Source organism: Gobio gobio (assembly GCF_949357685.1).
Source record: "Gobio gobio genome assembly, chromosome: 2".
Taxonomy (NCBI): domain Eukaryota; kingdom Metazoa; phylum Chordata; class Actinopteri; order Cypriniformes; family Gobionidae; genus Gobio; species Gobio gobio.
In genome coordinates, this window is record NC_137098.1 from 61913145 (window position 1) to 61932606 (window position 19462).

Genomic DNA, 19462 nt, shown 5'->3' on the forward strand with positions numbered 1-19462 from the left:
AGACTGTTTTCCAAGATGGCTCCTGTCTGTATACGCGTAATGTACTGTCTTTATAAAGTATCTTCTTATTAAACTGTTTGTACACTTACAAAGTTCTCAAAGCTTCGGTTTGCATGTAGGGACCCTCATTATGCGACCGTGTTAGTCTGAGGCTATTTTGAGCCTTGTTAGTGGTATTAACTAGCGATTTAATTTTATTTATTCTGTGCCCCATAGACTAGCGTTATAAGCTAATCTGTTAGAGATAAAACTCTTTACATTCGATTTTCATTAAAACGCATCCCAGAGAACGATCTACTCGGTAACCATGTGTTAATTACCCCAGGTTCATTTTTCACCGAAGTTGTCCTTTAACACCCCAGAGCCGCGTGGAGCACGTTATCTGACGGACAGATGCACTTTTTATGGACTTCAAAAACAGAGCAACTATAAATCCAATTCTAATGCTTGGATTAGCCTGGACTTTTGTAATATAACTCAGATTTTATTCGTCTGAAAGAAGAATTTCATATACACCTAGGATGACTTGAGGGTGAGTAAATTATGGGCTAATTTTCATTTTTGGGTGAACTATCCCTTTAAGCCCGCCCACCCACTCTATACACGATGTGATTGGCCTTCAGTTTGGTTCTTCAAGCTCGCAAGCCAACGGAGAGTTGCTAGCCAACCCGAAATTACATTTGCTGCCACTAGGGTGCGTCTAGATTTCTATTCTAGATTACGAGCGCATCCCATTAAAATTTTCACTTGAGGGGGCGTTCATGTCCAATTTTTTTAAACTAGGAAACTATTTACGATAATTCCGATAGCACGTGAAGGCAGCATTACTCACCCTCACGTTGTTCCAAACCTGTTTGATTTTCTTTCCCTGAACTCAAAAGATGATATTTTGAAGAATGTGACCAAACAGATGGTGCCCATTGACTTCCATAATGTTTTTTTCCCCCTACTGTGGAAGTCAATGGTGACCAGAAACTGTTTGGTTACCCATATTTCTTTTTTCTAAATCTTCTTTTGTGTTCAGCAGAAGAAAGAAACTCATACAGGTTTGGAACGACTTTCAACATTTTTTACATTTTTGGGTGAACTATCCCTTTAAGTTATGTACTGTAGTTGTATAATACTGTGAAACGTTCACCGACCTAAACATCTTCCAACCATATTGTGAAATAAATGATCATGCACTATGTCAGGGGTTTTCAAACTGGGGTCCGGGGACCCCCGGGGTCCTCCAGAAGGTTCTAAGGGGTCCCTAGAAAATTTCAGAGATTAAAAAGACAAAGAAAAAATGGATAAAGTCTACTGAACAATCTAACTGTTTCCTTTCTAAATGGTTCTCTCCTTTCTTGCCGTATACTTTCCAGTATTGTATATGTTGTGCTTGTATCTTTCTAGTGAGTTTTTCTCACTATAGTCCTCTTTATCTCGCTCACTGGTGTTGTATTCTTAACGCAGTACGTAAGCTGCTTACATTTATTGTGAAAGTTGCTTATACAAATAATTTTTAATTGAAAATGTTCTTCTTCAGTATAGGCAATTTACATTGGGAAACATATGTTGTATGTATAATGTCACACTTACTATTTATCTAACAGTTTAAAATAAAAATTATAAAAAATATATAGATGGATTTTAAGAAGGGGGTCCCTCATAAATATTTCGTCATATTTGGGGGTCCTTGGTATCATAAAGTTTGAAAACCCCTGCACTATGTTATGTTTCTACATTTTGTGCTTGACTAAAATGCACCATCAACCCTTTGAGTGGCGCTACTCGTGTATCGTCGGACGGAAATGACGCAGTACTTTCGAAAACACAGGCGGGGAAACAGTGGGGCAACTAAACTAGGTAAATAAAGAATCGCAGTCAATATAAAATAATAATTTACATGCATTTTAAAAGATAAACACTCTAGCTAGCATTTAACATAGTCTGCACATCGGCTGCAAGCGTTCAGATGCTCGTTTAGGTTTTAGTATTCGTGCATATACATTTCAGTTATTGTAACCGCTTTGGTGTCTTCGCTGTTTATCCAATCTTGTATAACGCGGTTGCATTACAAACATTTAAGCAACTTGAATGTGTTTAACTTCTTGTAGGATGTGAATTGCCTGTTGGATGTTAATATGCCGGTGGGTCAGGTGTGTTTGGGTCGAAAGCGGCCGTTGCCGTCGTGCCCGAACCCTCTGTTCCTGCAGTGGTTAACGGAGCTACGGGACCAAGCCAAAGAGAAGGGCATGAAGACGCAGTATGTGTATCAGAAGGTGAGCGAATGTGTTGGAGTTAATGAAACTTATTCACAGCCACGGTCTTTAACAGGAATGAAAGCGAGGCTGTGAGAGGGACTGATAGACATGCAGTTCTTCAGTGGGCTGTGCTGTTACTGCTGACGATACACTGCAAAACATCTTTCCAAAAAACTTCTGACAATAAATATATGAGCTGAGGAAAATTATAAGTGATCTAGGAGTTTTATACAGGTTTTTACAGCGGATACCATTGAAAATACCTAAAATACATATTTTACAGGCACTGTTATGCAAATTGAAAGCTACTACATCGTAGTGATCATTTAAACACAGCAAACACAGTGTCCCTCCTTCACAACAAAACTTAAAGGGTTATGCCGCCTTCACGTGCTATTGGAGTTATACTAGTTTCCTAGTTAAAAAATTGGACATGAACACAAAAATTGGTCAAGCCACAATTTAAATGCGATGAGGTCGTAATCACGACTTCAGAAGTCGGAAGTAGAAAACTTGCGATTGCATGTGAAGGCAGCATTAGTCATCATTTACTCACCCTCATGTCTTTCCAAACCCGTAAGACTTTCGTTCATCTTCAGAACGCAAATGAAGATATTTTTAATGAAATCTGAGAGATTGCTCTCCCTCCATTGACAGCTACACAACTACAACTTTGACGCTTCAAAAAGTGCACAAAGAGATCGAGCGCCGGTTTAGTCCAGGTTTTCTGAAGAGACTCGATCACTTTTTATATGATGAACAGATTGAATTTAGGCTTTTATTTACATAAACAGTGATCAGCGAACATAAACAGAAGCTCAACCGAACCTGCTTGACACGCGAGAACAAACCTCATTGGTTCTTGCAGAAGCTTGAACGTGATGTGTAACCCGAGAATGAACCACATTGGTTCCTACAGAAGCTTGAACGTGATGCGTAACACAACAATGAACCTCATTGGTTCTTGCTGAAGCTCAAACGTGATGCGTAACACAACAATGAACCTCATTGGTTCTTGCTGAAGCTCAAACGTGATGCGGAACACAAGAATGAACCTCATTGGTTCTTGCTGAAGCTCAAACGTGATGCGTAACACAACAATCAACCTCATTGATTCTCGCTGAAGGTCAAATGTGATGCGTAACACAAGAATGAACCTCATTGGTTCCTACAGAAGCTTGAACGTGATGCGTAACACAACAATGAACCTCATTGGTTCTTGCTGAAGCTCAAACGTGATGCGTAACACAACAATGAACCTCATTGGTTCTTGCTGAAGCTCAAATGTGATGCGTAACACAAGAATGAACCTCATTGGTTCTTGCTGAAGCTCAAACGTGATGCGTAACACAACAATGAACCTCATTGGTTCTTGCTGAAGCTCAAATGTGATGCGTAACACGAGAATGAACCTCATTGGTTCTTGCTGAAGCTCAAATGTGATGCGTAACACAAGAATGAACCTCATTGGTTCTTGCTGAAGCTCAAATGTGATGCGTAACACAAGAATGAACCTCATTGGTTCTCACACATCAAGCGATCATGCTTGAGCTTCCGTTTACCACAACTGATGTGTGAGTTGATGAATGTTTGTATATAAATTAAAGCTTAAAATAAATCTATTCATCATATAATGCGATTGAGTCTCTTCAGAAAATTTGGACCAAACCGCTCAATTCATATGGATTCATTTTTACAAAAATCAACCCGTGGCAACAGTTTAAAAGTAGCCCAATTCTGCGGGAAAACCACAGACTTGGCAACCCTGTCACAGCCTCGCTTTCATATCTGTCCTAGTGCTGCTCCGAATAAGGTCTATTTCAAATGTTGGATTTACCTGACAGTAAACATGGAAATGATCTCATTCGAATATACTAAACTGATTAAACAACTGCAATATTGTGCTTTTTCGCAGGCCATAAACTCTTTGAAAAAATATCCTCTCCCACTAAAAAACGGAAAAGAGGCGAAGATCCTGCAGAATTTCGGCGACGGGATCTGCAAGATTTTGGACGAGCGACTCCAGAAGCATTATCGGGAAAACGGTGCGGACTTCAATGTAGAGCAGGCGTAGATGTTCCCTGAGTCTTTCTCTAATCTATCGGCGTCATGTTTACAGTCTTCTGTTCTTTTTCCTGAAAGGTTCTGATGCTCCAATCCACTTGGCTAACCATACAAGCAATATGGCTTCCTCCAAACAGGTGGAAGAACCTCGGAAGAAACCTTCCGGAAACTTGGGTGAACATATGGTCGGTTTAAGGATGACATGAGTTGTGGTTACTTATCATAGAAGACTAATAGCTCATTTCATGCAGAAACGAACACAAGCAGAAGAAAGAAAGGAGAAGGGGACTAGGAAAAAGAGAGAGTATGTGCCGCAGAAGAGGTCTGGAGGTTACGCTGTACTGCTCACTCTTTATAGACACACACAGGTAAAACAAGCTCATTTATTGTCATGTTGTTTTGCAGTATAGTATAGTTCACAAGTTATCGTTAAAAATGACTTTCCCTATGGAGAGAATGAATGTGATTTTACTCCTGTTTTCTAGATGCCTGGCAGTAAAGGCTTCATGTTTAGGAATGAACTACAAACTGAGGCACAGCCCTTGTGTGATAAGTCCTTCACCGTGGTGAGGCCCACAACACACTTCTACAAAAGACTTACCGCTATTACCGCTGCCTGTAGCCTAAGTGTGTCTTTCCCCTCTACATGTAGCCTGATCTTGGTAGCAAGTACACTGCGTGGTCCTCGGTGAGCACGCTCATTCAGAAGGAACTTTTGGTGAAGACGCACAATCCTGCCAGGTGAGATCTGTAAACCCAATCCCAGCTTTAACTTGAGTTGGGTTAATCCTCATCTCTCTCTTGTTTCCGGGTATTCAGGTATTCATTGACTGACCAGGGTCTGGCTCTAGCCGAGAGGCTGGATTCTGAAGAGACTGGGGTGACTAAAGAACACGCGGAGCGAAAGAGTGAAGAAGAAAACTCTCAAGATGGACCAGATGTTGTAGACCTGACTTTGGAGGAGGAGGAGGAGCAGGAAGAGAAAGAGAGTTGGTGGGTACAAGCAAGTTGGCTTTTGCGCAAGTGCAAGGACATGTGTTAAAGTTTTAGATCATATCAGGCTATTTTGAGTAGCAAAAGTCATCAAGGGCCTATACCATGAAGCCAGTTTAGCTGGCTAGCCAGATATGTTTAAGCTTAGTTTGTGCTAATCCTGGGTTTTAGGTACCATTAAAGTGGTTTGGCTTTTAGCAGTGATCATCTCCATAGTAACTTATGCTCCACGGCTAACCTGCTCCAGGACAGGTTATGTTCTGGATAAGAGATCAAACTGAAATTGGACCAATCAGCTGTGAGCAAAGTGACACGCCTCTGATGCAATAAAGTCACTCCCCCTGTTTCTACTCCAAATTAAATAGCAAATGGTTTTTAAAGACTAAAGTGTCTGGCTTTTAACAATGCTTATTTATAATAATAATAATTTTGAATGATTTAGATATCATTTATGTAATTATTATACCCGTATTCAATTACACATGTATCATTTTAGTTAATCAATCATTAATAGGCACTTTGTTAAAATTAATATAAATAGCCTATACAAAGGTCATACAAATAAGCTTTAAAATCAATAAATAAAGCTATAAAAATGACTAAATTACTCAATTCTCTATATATCAACTAAACTAACTTTTACTTGCATTGACGTAGTGAATATTTTCTTTAAGTTGTCCTCTTTTAAAGACAGCTCTTTTCTTCTTGCTGTGTAAATTTGTTTAAATTCTTAATATTTTTCAATCATGTATATTCTGCAGAAGAGAGAAATTAATCTCACTGTTTCTCTCACGAGAAGTGAATCTCAGTTTTACTGATCCACAGCGTGTGATTGGCTGTTCACTGCTGATGTCACAGCTAAACTCCTAAACTCAGGATCAAAGCCTGAGTTGACAGAGAAAGCTGATGATCAGCATCATTCAATTCAATTCAATTCAAATTTATTTGTATAGCGCTTTTCACAATACACATTGTTTCAAAGCAGCTTCACAGAAAGTGCATTTCATAAATGTACATTGAAAAATGTTAGAAAAGAGAATGTTAAAGAAAAAATGTTAGGATAAGTTAATCAATCATGTATTATTTTAGGCCATAACAACGCTGGCGTTGAGTCGTCTCTTCACAGGCGTCGAGTCGTCTCATCACAGGTGTCGGGGCAGCTGAAGTCTCCATCAGAGGCTGGATACAAACTGGAGCTGACGAACTAGTTACCTCGGGACTAGTGTCCCGAGATAACAACAGAAAAGCAGATGGGAAATAATTAGCATAGCTGCTGTTCAGAATATTAATGCTGTTGGTGCGATTTAACTGTAGTATAAAACTTAATTATAATGTGAATGCTTGGCTAAAGAGATGCGTCTTTAATCTAGTTTTAAACTGGGACAGCGTGTCTGAACCTCGAACAATATCCGGAAGACTATTCCAGAGTTTAGGAGCTAAATGTGAAAAAGCCCTCCCTCCTTTAGTGGACTTGGATATCCTAGGAATGACCAGAAGCCTCGAGTTTAGTGATCTTAAAGAGCGCGATGGATTGTAGGGCGATAAAAGATCAGTTAAATACACTGGAGCTAACCCATTTAGGGCTTTATAGGTCAGTAGCAATACTTTGTAATTGATACGGAACTTAATAGGTAACCAGTGTAGGGATGATAAAATTGGTGTTATATGATCATATTTTCTTGACCTAGTAAGCACTCTAGCAGCTGCGTTTTGGACTAACTGCAGTTTGTTTATCGATGATGCAGGACAACCAGCTAATAAAGCATTACAGTAATCTAGTCTCGAGGTCATGAATGCATGAACTAACTTTTCTGCATCAGAAATAGATAGCATGTTACGTAGCTTGGCAATGTTTCTAAGGTGGAAAAATGCCGTTTTTGTAACATATGAAATATGACTTTCGAAAGATAAGTTGCGGTCTAATATAACACCCAGGTCTCTTACTGTAGTGGATAAAGCGACAGGACATCCTTCCAAGTTAAAGTTGTATTGTGAGAGGTTTTGTGGGCAATTTTTTGGACCAATAAGTAACACCTCCGTTTTATCTGAATTTAATAGCAGAAAATTACACGTCATCCAGTGTTTAATATCATCAACACACGCTGTCAGTTTAGATAATTTAGCGTTTTCATCTGGTCGTGATGAAATATATAATTGAGTGTCATCAGCATAACAGTGGAAATTAATTCCATGTTTTCTTATAATATTACCAAGTGGCAGCATATATATTGAGAATAGCAGAGGGCCTAGCACGGATCCTTGCGGCACCCCATAGTCTACTGATGTTATCTTTGATTTTTCCCCATTTAGACAGACAAAATGGTAGCGGTCTGATAAATACGATCTAAACCAGTTTAATGCCTGTCCCTGAACACCAGTGTAATTTTGAAGTCGATCTAATAGTATTTTATGATCTATAGTATCGAACGCAGCACTAAGATCAAGTAGAACTAGTATTGAGATACAGCCTTGGTCAGAAGCTAGAAGTAAATCATTTGTGATTTTAACGAGTGCAGTTTCTGTGCTATGATGCTGCCTGAATCCTGATTGAAATTTTTCATAGATATCATTTTCTTGCAAGAAAGAGCACAATTGAGCGGACACAACTTTTTCTAGTATTTTAGACATGAATGGAAGATTTGATATTGGTCTGTAATTTGCTAGGTTATTATGATCTAATTGTGGCTTCTTAATGAGAGGCTTTATGACTGCCAACTTGAATATTCTTGGAACATGACCTAAAGATAAAGACGAGTTAATAATATTGAGAAGAGGCTCTTCCACTACAGGTAACAACTCTTTCAGTAGTTTAGTGGGTATTGGATCTAATAAACATGTTGTTGGTTTAGATGCAATGATAAGTTTATTTAGCTCTTCCTGTCCTATGGTTGTAAAGCGGTGTAGTAGTTCTTGAGGGGCGATAATTGCGGTTGAATCATAAGACATCATTAATGATTGTACATTTACAATTTTGTTTCTGATGCTTTCTATTTTGTCAGCGAAGAAGTTCATAAAATCATTACTACTAAACTGTAACGGAATATTTTGTTCAGGCGATGCTTGTTTATTTGTTAGTCTAGCCACAGTGTTAAATAAAAACCTTGGGTTATTTTGGTTATTTTCTATTAGTTTGCGGAGATGCTCAGCCCTGGCTGCTTTTAGGGCCTTTTTATAACGTGACATACTTTCTTTCCATGCGATTCTAAAGACCTCTAAATTAGTATGTTTCCATTTACGCTCTAAGTTACGAGTTTCTCTCTTGATAACATGTGTAGCACTGTTGTACCATGGTGCTTTAGTTTTCTCTCTAACCTTTTTTAATCTAATTGGTGCTACAATTTCTAATGTACTAGAGAAAATGGTGCTCATACTGCTAGTCATTTCCTCTAGTTCATCTGTTTGTTTGGGTTCACTTAGCAGCTGAGCCAGATCAGGTAAGGTATTTGAGAATCTATCTATAGTGGTTGGAAGGATTGTTCTGCCTGGTCGATAACGTGGCGCAACATGACAGATTTCAGCAGTACGCAGTATGCAAGTTACCATGTAATGGTCAGTGACATCATCACTTTGTGGTATAATATCTATATCGGTTGGGTTGGTTCCATGTGATATAATTAAATCTAGTGTGTGATTAAGACGATGAGTGGGACCAGTGACGTTTTGCTTGACCCCAAAGGAATTTAATAGATCTGTAAACGCAGCCCCTAACGCGTAATTTGTGTTATCTACGTGTATGTTAAAATCTCCAACAATTAATGCTTTATCGACGTTGACCAATAGATCTGAGAGAAAGTCTGCAAACTCTTTTAGGAAAGCAGCATAGGGCCCTGGAGGTCTATATACAGTAGCTAAGGCTAGAGATAATACAGATTTCTTTCTTACATCTAATAGCGTGACATTTAGCACTAGTACTTCAAATGAATTAAACCTGTGACCTGTTTTCTGGGTAACATTAAGAATATCTCTATATATTGTTGCAACACCGCCGCCACGACCAATCAGACGGGGCTCATGCTTATAACAGTATCCTGGCGGAGTAGACTCATTTAGACCGAAATAATCATTTGGCTTAAGCCAGGTTTCAGTAAGGCAAAGTACATCGAAACTATTATCTGTGACCATTTCATTTACAATAACCGCCTTAGGTGTGAGCGATCTAATGTTTAGAAGACCTAGTTTTAGAAATAGTTTTTGTTCACTAATATTGAGATTTTCTGGTTTAATCACAATTAGATTTTTCCTAGATCCTACAGTAGATTTAATGTTTGACCTCACTAAACGAGGAATAGACACAGTTTCTATATAATGTTCTATTATGGGACCAACAAAGCCTAAATAGATTGGTTTGGTTTTGTCAACTCGAAACTAATCCTGTAACCCTGAGTTTGTTAAACTACCATCATGGTACAGGCCCCAGTATTCAAATTAAACAATTCTTGCTTTTTTATGGAATATTGTAGTATTTAGTAGAGATGGGACGATACACCTCCTGATTTGATACTGTCACGATACTTAGGCGGCGATACGACATGTATTGCGATTTTTAAGAATTGCGATTTCTTCTCTTGATTTCATATCTGATGCAAAGTATATGTGAGTAGTGAAGGGCTTTTCATTGCATTCATTACTATATTATTAATATTCAGGAATTGAGACATCGCTATTGAAGAATACATTGTTTCTCACACACATCCCACCAAAACCGTTTTCAGAACAGTTTAAATCTGTTTGTGGCGGGGGGCCACAAATAAATCAATGTATGGGAAACACTGCAATTGATTGCAATTGACTTTGTGATGCGATTCTCACATCTCGCATCGCTTTCTCTCGTCCCCTTGAAAGGGATATTACGTCATTGACGCATAAATAACAACACATTTCAGCCTCTGTTGGAACAAAAGTGGGTAACTTCTGTCCACCTCGTATTTAAGCAAGGACTAAAATAAAGCAATTTCATTAATTAATATCGATTCTGGAATGAAGAAAATATATTTTGAAATCCATAAATGAAAAAGTCTTTAATTCCCGTCCTTCTTGCACAACATCCTTCTCTACTCTGATGACGTTTGGTGTGAGGGCGGAACAACCTGTCCAAATCACAACCAAAAGTCCCGCCCTCAACTTTTTTTTCTTGTTCGAGAAGCCACTTCACTCGGATATACGTCACAATAGGGAAGAGAAATACTATCACCACTTCAGTTTCATGCTGACTTTACAGTATTTGTTTTCTGTCTTATGTCTGAGGGTGCTTTCACACTAGCAGTTTTGGTGTGCACCCGGGTATGATTGACGTCAGAGTTCGGTTCGTTTGGACGATGTGAACGCTGTCTTCAGTGAACTTGGGTGCACACCTGCGAAACGTACCCGAGTCCACTTAACCCTCTGACCCGAAGCATTTTATAAAAAAAATAAAAAAAACGTAGCTTCATCGGAATGGTCCGAAACTTGGTGACTTTATTGGTACTTGGTATATGAACACACCAAAAAAGGACAGGATTTGAAAAGTCAAAGTGGTCGTAAAAAAAAAATAGTCACACTCAGGACCTTTAGGTCAAAAATGACCCCCATAGGAAATGAATGGGAAATTGGAAGAAATATGAAAATACTGAGTTTTTTTGTACATACAATCTACAAATCAGCCAGGATGCAGAAAAAAGGACTCAACAGTGAAGGGGTGAATCTTTAAAACATCAAGAGTGCAAAACAGACAAAAAAACTCTCACACACACACACACACACACACACACACACACACACACACACACACACACACACACACACACACACACACACACACACACACACACACACACTTATACAAACAAAAACACGCACACTTGAAATTACCATTTAATATATAGTAACAGATTCTCAAAGACTATTTGTGTCAAGTTTTTTGTTTGGTTGGTTGGTTTAAATGGTAATTTGAAGTGCCAGTTTTACTTTATAATACAGTCAAACCTGAACATTGCATTAGAAAGAGAACAAATGGAAAGCATTTTGTTACCCATTGTTTTATTTGATTCATTGATTTTCTTTCACATATTTTCACATTTCTCTGTTAAAGTTTCACCAGTCTCTTATTTCCCTATGTGTGTTTGTGTGTGTGTCTATTTTGCAACCTTGATGGCTTACAGCAGGGGTCTCCAAACTCTGTCCTGGAGGGCCGCTGTCCTGCAGAGGGGGGGGCAATCGAACTCTGGTTCGGTCCAGACAATCGAACCAAGTGTGAAAGCATCCTGAAATGCATGTTGATTGTAGCCAGGGCATGACATTAACACCCGCCAACCCACCAAATGCGGGTGTATTTCACCAGTGGCATGTAAGGGTGCGTTCACACTTGTAGTTCGGTTCGTTTGGTCGGGACCAAAAAACAAAACAAATAGTCCTGGTCCGCTTAGTGTTCACACTGGCATTTTTAACAGCAAACCTAAAGTTACCGAACCAAAGGCATTGGAATACGGTCACAACCTGATTGGTCGGCTTTTATGACGTATATTTCGCGACGGAGCTGCTTACCGAACATTCACAACAATGCTGTGTGCTGGACGCCATCATTTTATGCATGGTTTTATTTTTACCAGCTGAGAACTCCCAAAGAGCTCATAAAATGTTCAAAACATTCAAAACAGCAGCAGGATTTCCTCCGTTGTATGCAGAAACAAAGATCTGCATATATTGATGAGGCGCTTTACCTCCTCGTTGCTCCACGTTTGCCCTCTACTCATTTTGGATACACCGATCTTTCCGCGTCGTCAAATCAGCTGACTTGTACCGTTGCATCTTGTGACATCACGTCCTGTTTTTGGTTCGTTTACATGTCTTTGGTCCGTGTTGTGTTCATATATCAATCGAACCGCACCATAGTTTGTTTGGAAGCGGACCGAGACCCATCTTTTTTTTAGCGGTCTCGGTCCGCTTGTTTGGTGCGCACCAGGGTTCGTATCGCAGCGTTCACATATGTTCAAATGAACCGCACTAACCGAGCAATCGCACCAGGGTTCGTTTTAATCGAACCAAACATGACAAGTGTGAACGCACCCTAACAGTCACTCCTACTAGCCACTTTGGTAGGTAGAATTGTATAGATCAGGGTTCCTCAAATCTTACCCTGGAGGTCCAATGCGCTGCAGAGTTTAGCTCCAACCCTAATCAAACACACCTGAACTGCTAATCAATGTCTTCAGGTTCATTAGAAAACTACAGGTAGGTGAGTTTGATTAGGGTTGGAGCTAAACTCTGCAGCGCATTGGACCTCCAGGGTAAGATTTGAGGAACCCTGGTATAGATAATATATCATTTTTTTCAATTGTAGTCTTTTAAAAAGGCATCTGAATAAACCAATGTTGTCCAAAGTATAGATTTTTTGATGCATATCGATACTAAAATATCTGAAACGCTTCCAAGACTCATTTCCTGCCGAATAGATACACTATACCAGCTGCGCTTTCTCTCCCTCTCTCATCTCTCCGACAGGAGTTACACACAAAAGTTAATGTTGCTGGTGTTACAGCGGTTGAACTATAGCATGGGATTGCACGTATTGCACATATTTTTACTCATTCCCGCAGATTTTGTTCACACACCCAAAGTGCATGCACATAAAGCCGTGCCTCTGTACTAAATTTTGTTCTTTTTCACCGCTTAAACAGTCGAATACATACAAAATAATGTCAAAATGCCGGTCTTGGCTAGTATTCATGTAAACACAGTCAGTTATGTCTTAAGTGAATGTAAACAAAGAAAACGCATGTGTAACAGTGTAATGGATCTGTGAGTTAGGTCTTAAAGTGACAGCAGCCTAATAAACCTGCTAAGATAATATTAAAATATCTATATGGCAGTTTTTCCCCTTGGTATCAATGTCAAAATTGTGGCCTGGGAAAATGCTGAGTGGCTAGTAACTAGTGAAAAACGACTAGCCACAATGGCTAGTGAGCAGAATAGTTTAATGCCCTGATTGTAGCATATTAACTGTATAAACCTTCCTTCGCTTAAAGGTCCAGCAAGTCTTCAGAAAGGCCTGCTACAGCTCTTTCTGTAAACCAGGCCAGAGGTCTTACCTCTGAGTCAGATGCCAAAGGAAAATCCCAAACCTTAGAGACGGGGAGAACAGCAATGTGTTGGCATCTTCCACCTGGCTCTTATGACATTGTGTTGTGCGTCGACTTCATCGAGACAACTGGGTAAGATAAAAAGATTGTGTGTGTGTGTGGTACAACTTAACTTTTTTGTAATTATAACAATATAATTTTATTTCAAGTTTGTTTAGTGCATTGTTTATGGAATTATATTAGTGACATTGTGAACTCAACAGGGGAAGCAGTGGTCGCAAACAAGAATTGGCTAAGGAATTGCAAAGGAATGCTGTGACCTTTGACATCAGGAAACTGAATGTAGGGGACTTCCTTTGGGTGGCACGTGAGAAAGTGACACCTGTTCCTGGTAGGTCAACTTTGCCATGCTTTACTGAGATGCAGGACTAGTTAATAACCAGCAGGTGGCAGTGTTGCTCTTCTCAGAAGAAAGGCACAAGAAAAGTTTCATAGATCAAATGAAGTCATTTTTATACAGTGGTTATACAGACAATATCCAAAGGCCCTCTTGTCTAAGCTTATATGTACCTCTAGTACTTATGTTCTAGTATATACAAAAATGATTTAGTAAACTAAGTTGTACGTTCATTTTTTTAGTGCTTTAATACATATTGACAATATACAAGTCAATTTATATACTTATTGAGACCCCCCTTGGTTGAGAACCACCGTTTTAATAGTTTAATCCATAAAGGTTTTTGAAATAACAATAATAATAATAATTGATTACATATATAAAAGCTATTTGTCTTCCTCCAGGGCAGCTGCGTCCGCCAGTGGGAAAAGAGCTAGTGCTTGACTACATCATTGAGAGGAAGAGGATGGATGATCTGTGTGGAAGCATCATAGATGGACGCTTCAGAGAGCAGAAGGTTTGAACCATGACCACAAAAAATAAAAAAGTTATGAAAGTGAAAAACCTTGAATTGCATTTCTCCCTTTAACATTTATCAATGGAGGACCAAACCTGCAGAAATTGAAAATAAACAAATAAATATATTTTTGTAGATTAAAAAAAAAGCTTGTTTTTTTTTTTGTTTTTTTTGTAATTTAAATTTAATTCATTCATTTTAAATGTTATTTATTTATTGTAATTTATTTTTCATATATTTTTGTTTGAGTTAATTTATTTTTATATGTATTTATATATATTCCCCCATATATTTATTTTATTATTTATTTATACATGTATTTATGTTAATATTTCCATGTGCAACGTGGAAATGAGGGAGGCGGTCCTTGCGTAGCTCCAGTGCGTCATTGGTTGAGAGCTCACGTATAGCAATAGAGATCGGATGTGGCAGATCAACTGGAGAGTTACAAGTTATTTCCAATGATTCGTGTCGATGTCGAAATGTTTTGTAGTGACCAATGAAGCAAATGATGGAGGTTCGGTCCTTCATATTCATCTGCTTTCTAGATAAAATTGAAAAATAAGGCTGCATGATTCTGGATAAATTGAGAATCACGATTTTTTGTTTTTTGTCGCCACCTACTGATGTGATTGTTGTAATTCATGCTATCTTTTTTTGAGGCATCAAGTTACTTTCAAGGGTTATTTATTTATTTATTTTCCGCTATGGTACACACCAGTGTTTATATCTGAACCATAAACTTTTATCCCAGAACTTCTTTGATAGTTTGAAGTATTGTAAGACGATACTCTGCGTATGTGAAGCTGTTTTAATACCTCTACATTACAACTTCTTTGGCTCAGCGGCGCCAATGCAGATCTGAATGCTGTGATCAGACTTGTTAAAGCTGGTCGTCATTTAGGAATAAGATCATGTCTGTGTTTGAATCGAGATTGCAATCTTTTAATGAACAATCCTACAGATTTGTGACTTTCCTAATACATGTTCCATTATTTTCCTGTTGCCTTCTCATTCTTAGTTTCGTCTGAAGAGGTGTGGTCTGCGTAAGCCCATTTATCTAGTGGAGGAGTGTGGGTCGGCGGCGGCTCATCTCAGTTTACCTGAGAGTACATTACAACAGGCTATAGTCAATACACAGGTATACAGCAGGCCCTGAAGACAGGAACGCAATAGTGGAGGAGGATGATGTGATTGTATGTGTATTACTGCAGGTGGTTGACGGCTTCTTTGTGAAGCGTGTACAGGATGTGAAAGAGTCTGCTGCTTACCTCACCATCATGACCAGATACCTCCAGAAACTCTACCAGGTTTGTTTTAAAGCCCAATCAATGCAGCATATGTAAATCACTTTTATGTCGAGGTTTTTTGTGTGTGTGTATTATGTGCTTTACTTCCAATTGTTTTTTTTTATCCTCAGAATTGCACATTATTCTGTCGCTCCAGAGAACTGGAGGGTGATCGAGAAGATGAGACGGAGCAAACGGCCAACCTCTCCTGTTCTCTCATGGCCTTCACAGAATTTAACTATGGGGCTGTTAAGAACAAGGTAATGTGAAAACAAATCAATGGGCTTCTGTGTTTATATCAAAGGAACACTCCACTTTTTTTGAAAATAGGCTCATTTTCCAGCTCCCCTAGAGTTAAACAGTTGAGTTTAAAAGTGAAAAAATGTCTAAATTATGACCAAAACACACACTAAGACATTTAAGAGATGAAATCATGCTTTTTTGATTAATTTAAAATTATTTTTTGTTTCACACTTATAATAATAATATTTATATTATTGATTTTTACTTTCATTTCATAGGAAAAATATCGAAAGTCTTTGGTCATTTTTGAGCGAGATGCTAACGGTCTAATCAGATTCAATGATCTATGCTAAGCTATGCTAAAGGTGTTACCGCCAGACCCGGAGATCGGCTGAATGGATTAGAAAACGGTAAAACTCAACTGTTTAACTCGAGGGGAGTTGGAAAATGAGCCTATTTTCAAAAAAAGTGGAGTGCTCCTTTAAAACTGATATTGATATATTACACTGATATTAAAGGGGTGGTTGATTATGATTTCACTTTTTTAACTTTAGTTAGTATGTAATGTTGCTGTTTGAGCATAAACAACATCTGAAAAGTTTCGACGCTCAAAGTTCAAAGCAAAAAGGAGATATTTACTTTTTAACAAATTAGCTTTTTAAGGACTACAACAAACGGCTGGTAGGGACTACAGAAGTGACGTCACTAACCCTGACATTTACATAAACCCCACCCCCAGGAACACGCAACAAGGGGGGTGAGATTATCATGACAGAATATGCTAATCAATGACTTGAAGATAATTAACTCCACACCAGCTACATAAATTCATCAGCTAACCATTCAGGAACGTCCTGTTGCTTTCTACATGTTATCACTTCTTCTTGAGTCTCTCCATCATTGTCCGACTCCGGTTTGAACATAAAAGGCTGAACAGTTTCATTGCCTGTCTGCATGAGGTCATCAGAGCTGCTAGCCGGAGTTCTTGAAGCTCCGCCCCATTAGCAGCAACTCATTTGCATTTAAAGGGACACAAAAATGGCACGTTTTTGCTCACCCTCAAAAAGTGACAACTTGAACATGCTCTGTGGGGTATTTTGACCTTCACATACACACTCTGGGGACATCAGAGACTTATTTTAGATCTTGTAAAAAGGGGCAATTAACCACCTCTTTAAAAATAAAAATATTACCAATATGATAAATGGCAATATTAAAAATCTATCCTAAAATAAAAATATAACACTAAAAACTAAAACCAGTATTGTGACGCTTGAGTGAATTTAGACATGAAATTTAGAAAATGTATATTTTACAGTTTTTTGGTTACACTTTATAGTGGATTGTTCATGTAAGATAACCACATTAGTTAACATGAACTAACAATAATAAATACTTTTTTTATCTTAATGTTAATTTCAACATTTACTAGGGCTGCACAATTAATCGAATCGGGATTACAATTACGGATGCCACAATTATGTAATCGTTCAAAGGCACAATTACAAAAACATTATAATACCATGCATATTTTTACTTTAGTTTGGTTTCTTTAAATAAAATAAAAAATATATATGACATTTGAGGCCTAATGCTATAGAAAAGCAGTAAAAGTTTTTCAGGAAGAGTGTTTTGAGCTTGTTTATTTTGGTAAAACAAATTCGCTTTAAACAATGGCATAAAGCTACTCAAAACATCACAAACACCAGCATCCGATCGCAAGATAACATGACAGTGTTTATTGCGTTTCGTCTGCAAATCAAAGTCATTTATGATGGAGGAAAAAGGGCCACAGTTCCCTCCCTGATTGCAGCAACCTCCTTTTTTTCGCCAATTTCCAAGGAAGTGACGATTTTGTTCTCTTGAACACATGGGATGGAGACGCTGCTTTATTCACAAATGTGTTGTGGGATATTCAAGTTTTTCGTACGAGTTAAATTCCCAACTTTGGATGGAAACCATTGTTAGTTAATGCATTCATTTTAACAAACGGGACCTTATTGTAATGTATTGTATTGTAAAAATGTCTAATCCAGATCTCTCTCTCTCTCACGCAAACCCAGTGTCAGACGGTGCGGGAAGTATTTGCTCGCCAGCTTATGCAGATCAGTGGAGTGTCTGGTGATAAAGCGGCCGCTGTTCTTGAACACTACAGCACAGTCAGCAGGTGTGACTCGCTCTCTACTAACACAAACACATTAAAACTCATTTACATTCCACTATCACAGACACTCGCTCATTAAATTACGCCGCTATCTTCAAATCACTCATTTACATTCTACTATCACAGACATTTACTGACTGTATAAATTAAAAATGCTTAACAATTGCTTGGTAACTCAAGCTCATGGGGATGATATAAGGTCATGTCATTTGACCTGTTAATCATTTTTGCCCCATCTCTTGGCTTTGCTCGTCTTCTGTTTTTCTTTATTTTTAAACCATTCTTTCTTTCTCTAGTTTATTGCAAGCATATGATCAATGCTCCAATGAAACGGAAAAAGAGAAGCTTCTTTCATCTATCAAATATGGAAAACTCAAAAGGTTTGTTTTGTTTTTAATGATTGCAAAGACACTAGAATCTAGTGTTTTGCTAGATCTCTCTCTCTTCTCTCTCTCTCTCTCTCTCTCTCTCTCTCTCTCTCTCTTTTCTCTCTCTCTCTCTCTCTCTCTCTCTGTCTCTCTCTCTCTCTGTCTCTCAAATTCAAACAAGCTTTATTGGCATGACTTGTACAGTATTGCCAAAGCATTGCTATTACATAAGCAATGGAAGAAAAAATTCAATAGTCAGTAAACAATTACATGAATACATTTTATAATCAAGAAATAACAAGAAAATAATTGATGATAATTAAAAAAAATATATATATAATAATAAAGCTTTGTACATTTTGTACCTACATTCAGACAAGATAAGAATATTTCTGACTTTAGTTCTCTCTCTCTAAAGTGAAAGTATTTTTTTAAATTAAAAGTAGTCTTTCTAATCAAAACCTGAAAAAATATTAAGTACCGCAACTATTTTCAACATTGTTAATGATAGTAAATATTTCTTGAGCAGCTGAAAATTCAGCTTTGACTACAGGAATAAATTACATTAAAAAAAAAATTATTTTAAATTGTAATAATATTTCACAATATTACTGTTTTTCCTGTATTTTTGATCAAATAAATGCAGCCTTGGTGAGCAGAGACATTATTATCATCATGATATTTTTTGGTTGATATATTATGATTTATATGTATTTATTATTATTATTACAGGAATCTTGGACCAGCCTTGAGCCGCACTATATATCAGCTTTACTGTACGCATGGACCTCTATCATAGACTTTTTCACCCAAAAACACAAATGTGTGGTGCACTTCAGTTTAATCATTGTATTATATTTTTTCTGTTTGTTGACTCGAATAATGTCTAAAGTAATAAAGGCATACATTTGTTTTTCTAAGCCCTCAAGAGTATTGCATTTTATTGTTGCTGTTCAGTTGTTTCAAAACAAAAATTGGAAACTTGCTGTGCCTAAGCGTTACGCACTGAAGCATATGGTTTCAAAAAGGCAAAATATGCATTAAAATGAAGGGGAGAATTGCAAGAGGGCATTGGTGCAATGGATTGGGACTGGCTGTATGGGGCAGGTGGGTGACTTCAGTGTTTG

General features: G+C 38.0%; 1 protein-coding gene across 2 annotated transcripts; it reads left to right on the top strand.

Annotated features, from left to right (window-relative positions):
- Positions 1-1775: 1775 nt before the first annotated feature.
- On the top strand, positions 1776-19261 carry mus81 (MUS81 structure-specific endonuclease subunit). Of its 2 annotated transcripts, none has more exons than XM_079809012.1 (17): positions 1776-1848; positions 2100-2264; positions 4162-4291; positions 4389-4495; positions 4562-4678; positions 4796-4876; positions 4963-5051; positions 5130-5303; positions 13304-13489; positions 13621-13748; positions 14159-14271; positions 15293-15412; positions 15486-15581; positions 15692-15820; positions 17867-17970; positions 18264-18347; positions 19068-19261. In XM_079809012.1, the coding sequence occupies exons 2-17, from the start codon at positions 2127-2129 to the stop codon at positions 19132-19134; spliced, it is 1863 nt and encodes a 620-aa protein (XP_079665138.1). In that variant the 5' UTR covers positions 1776-1848; positions 2100-2126; the 3' UTR covers positions 19135-19261. The 2 variants fall into 2 exon arrangements, with proteins under 2 accessions (XP_079665138.1, XP_079665139.1); XM_079809013.1 differs by having other exon boundaries at positions 1804-1848; positions 4389-4484; positions 19068-19258.
- The last annotated feature ends 201 nt before the right edge of the window (positions 19262-19462 follow it).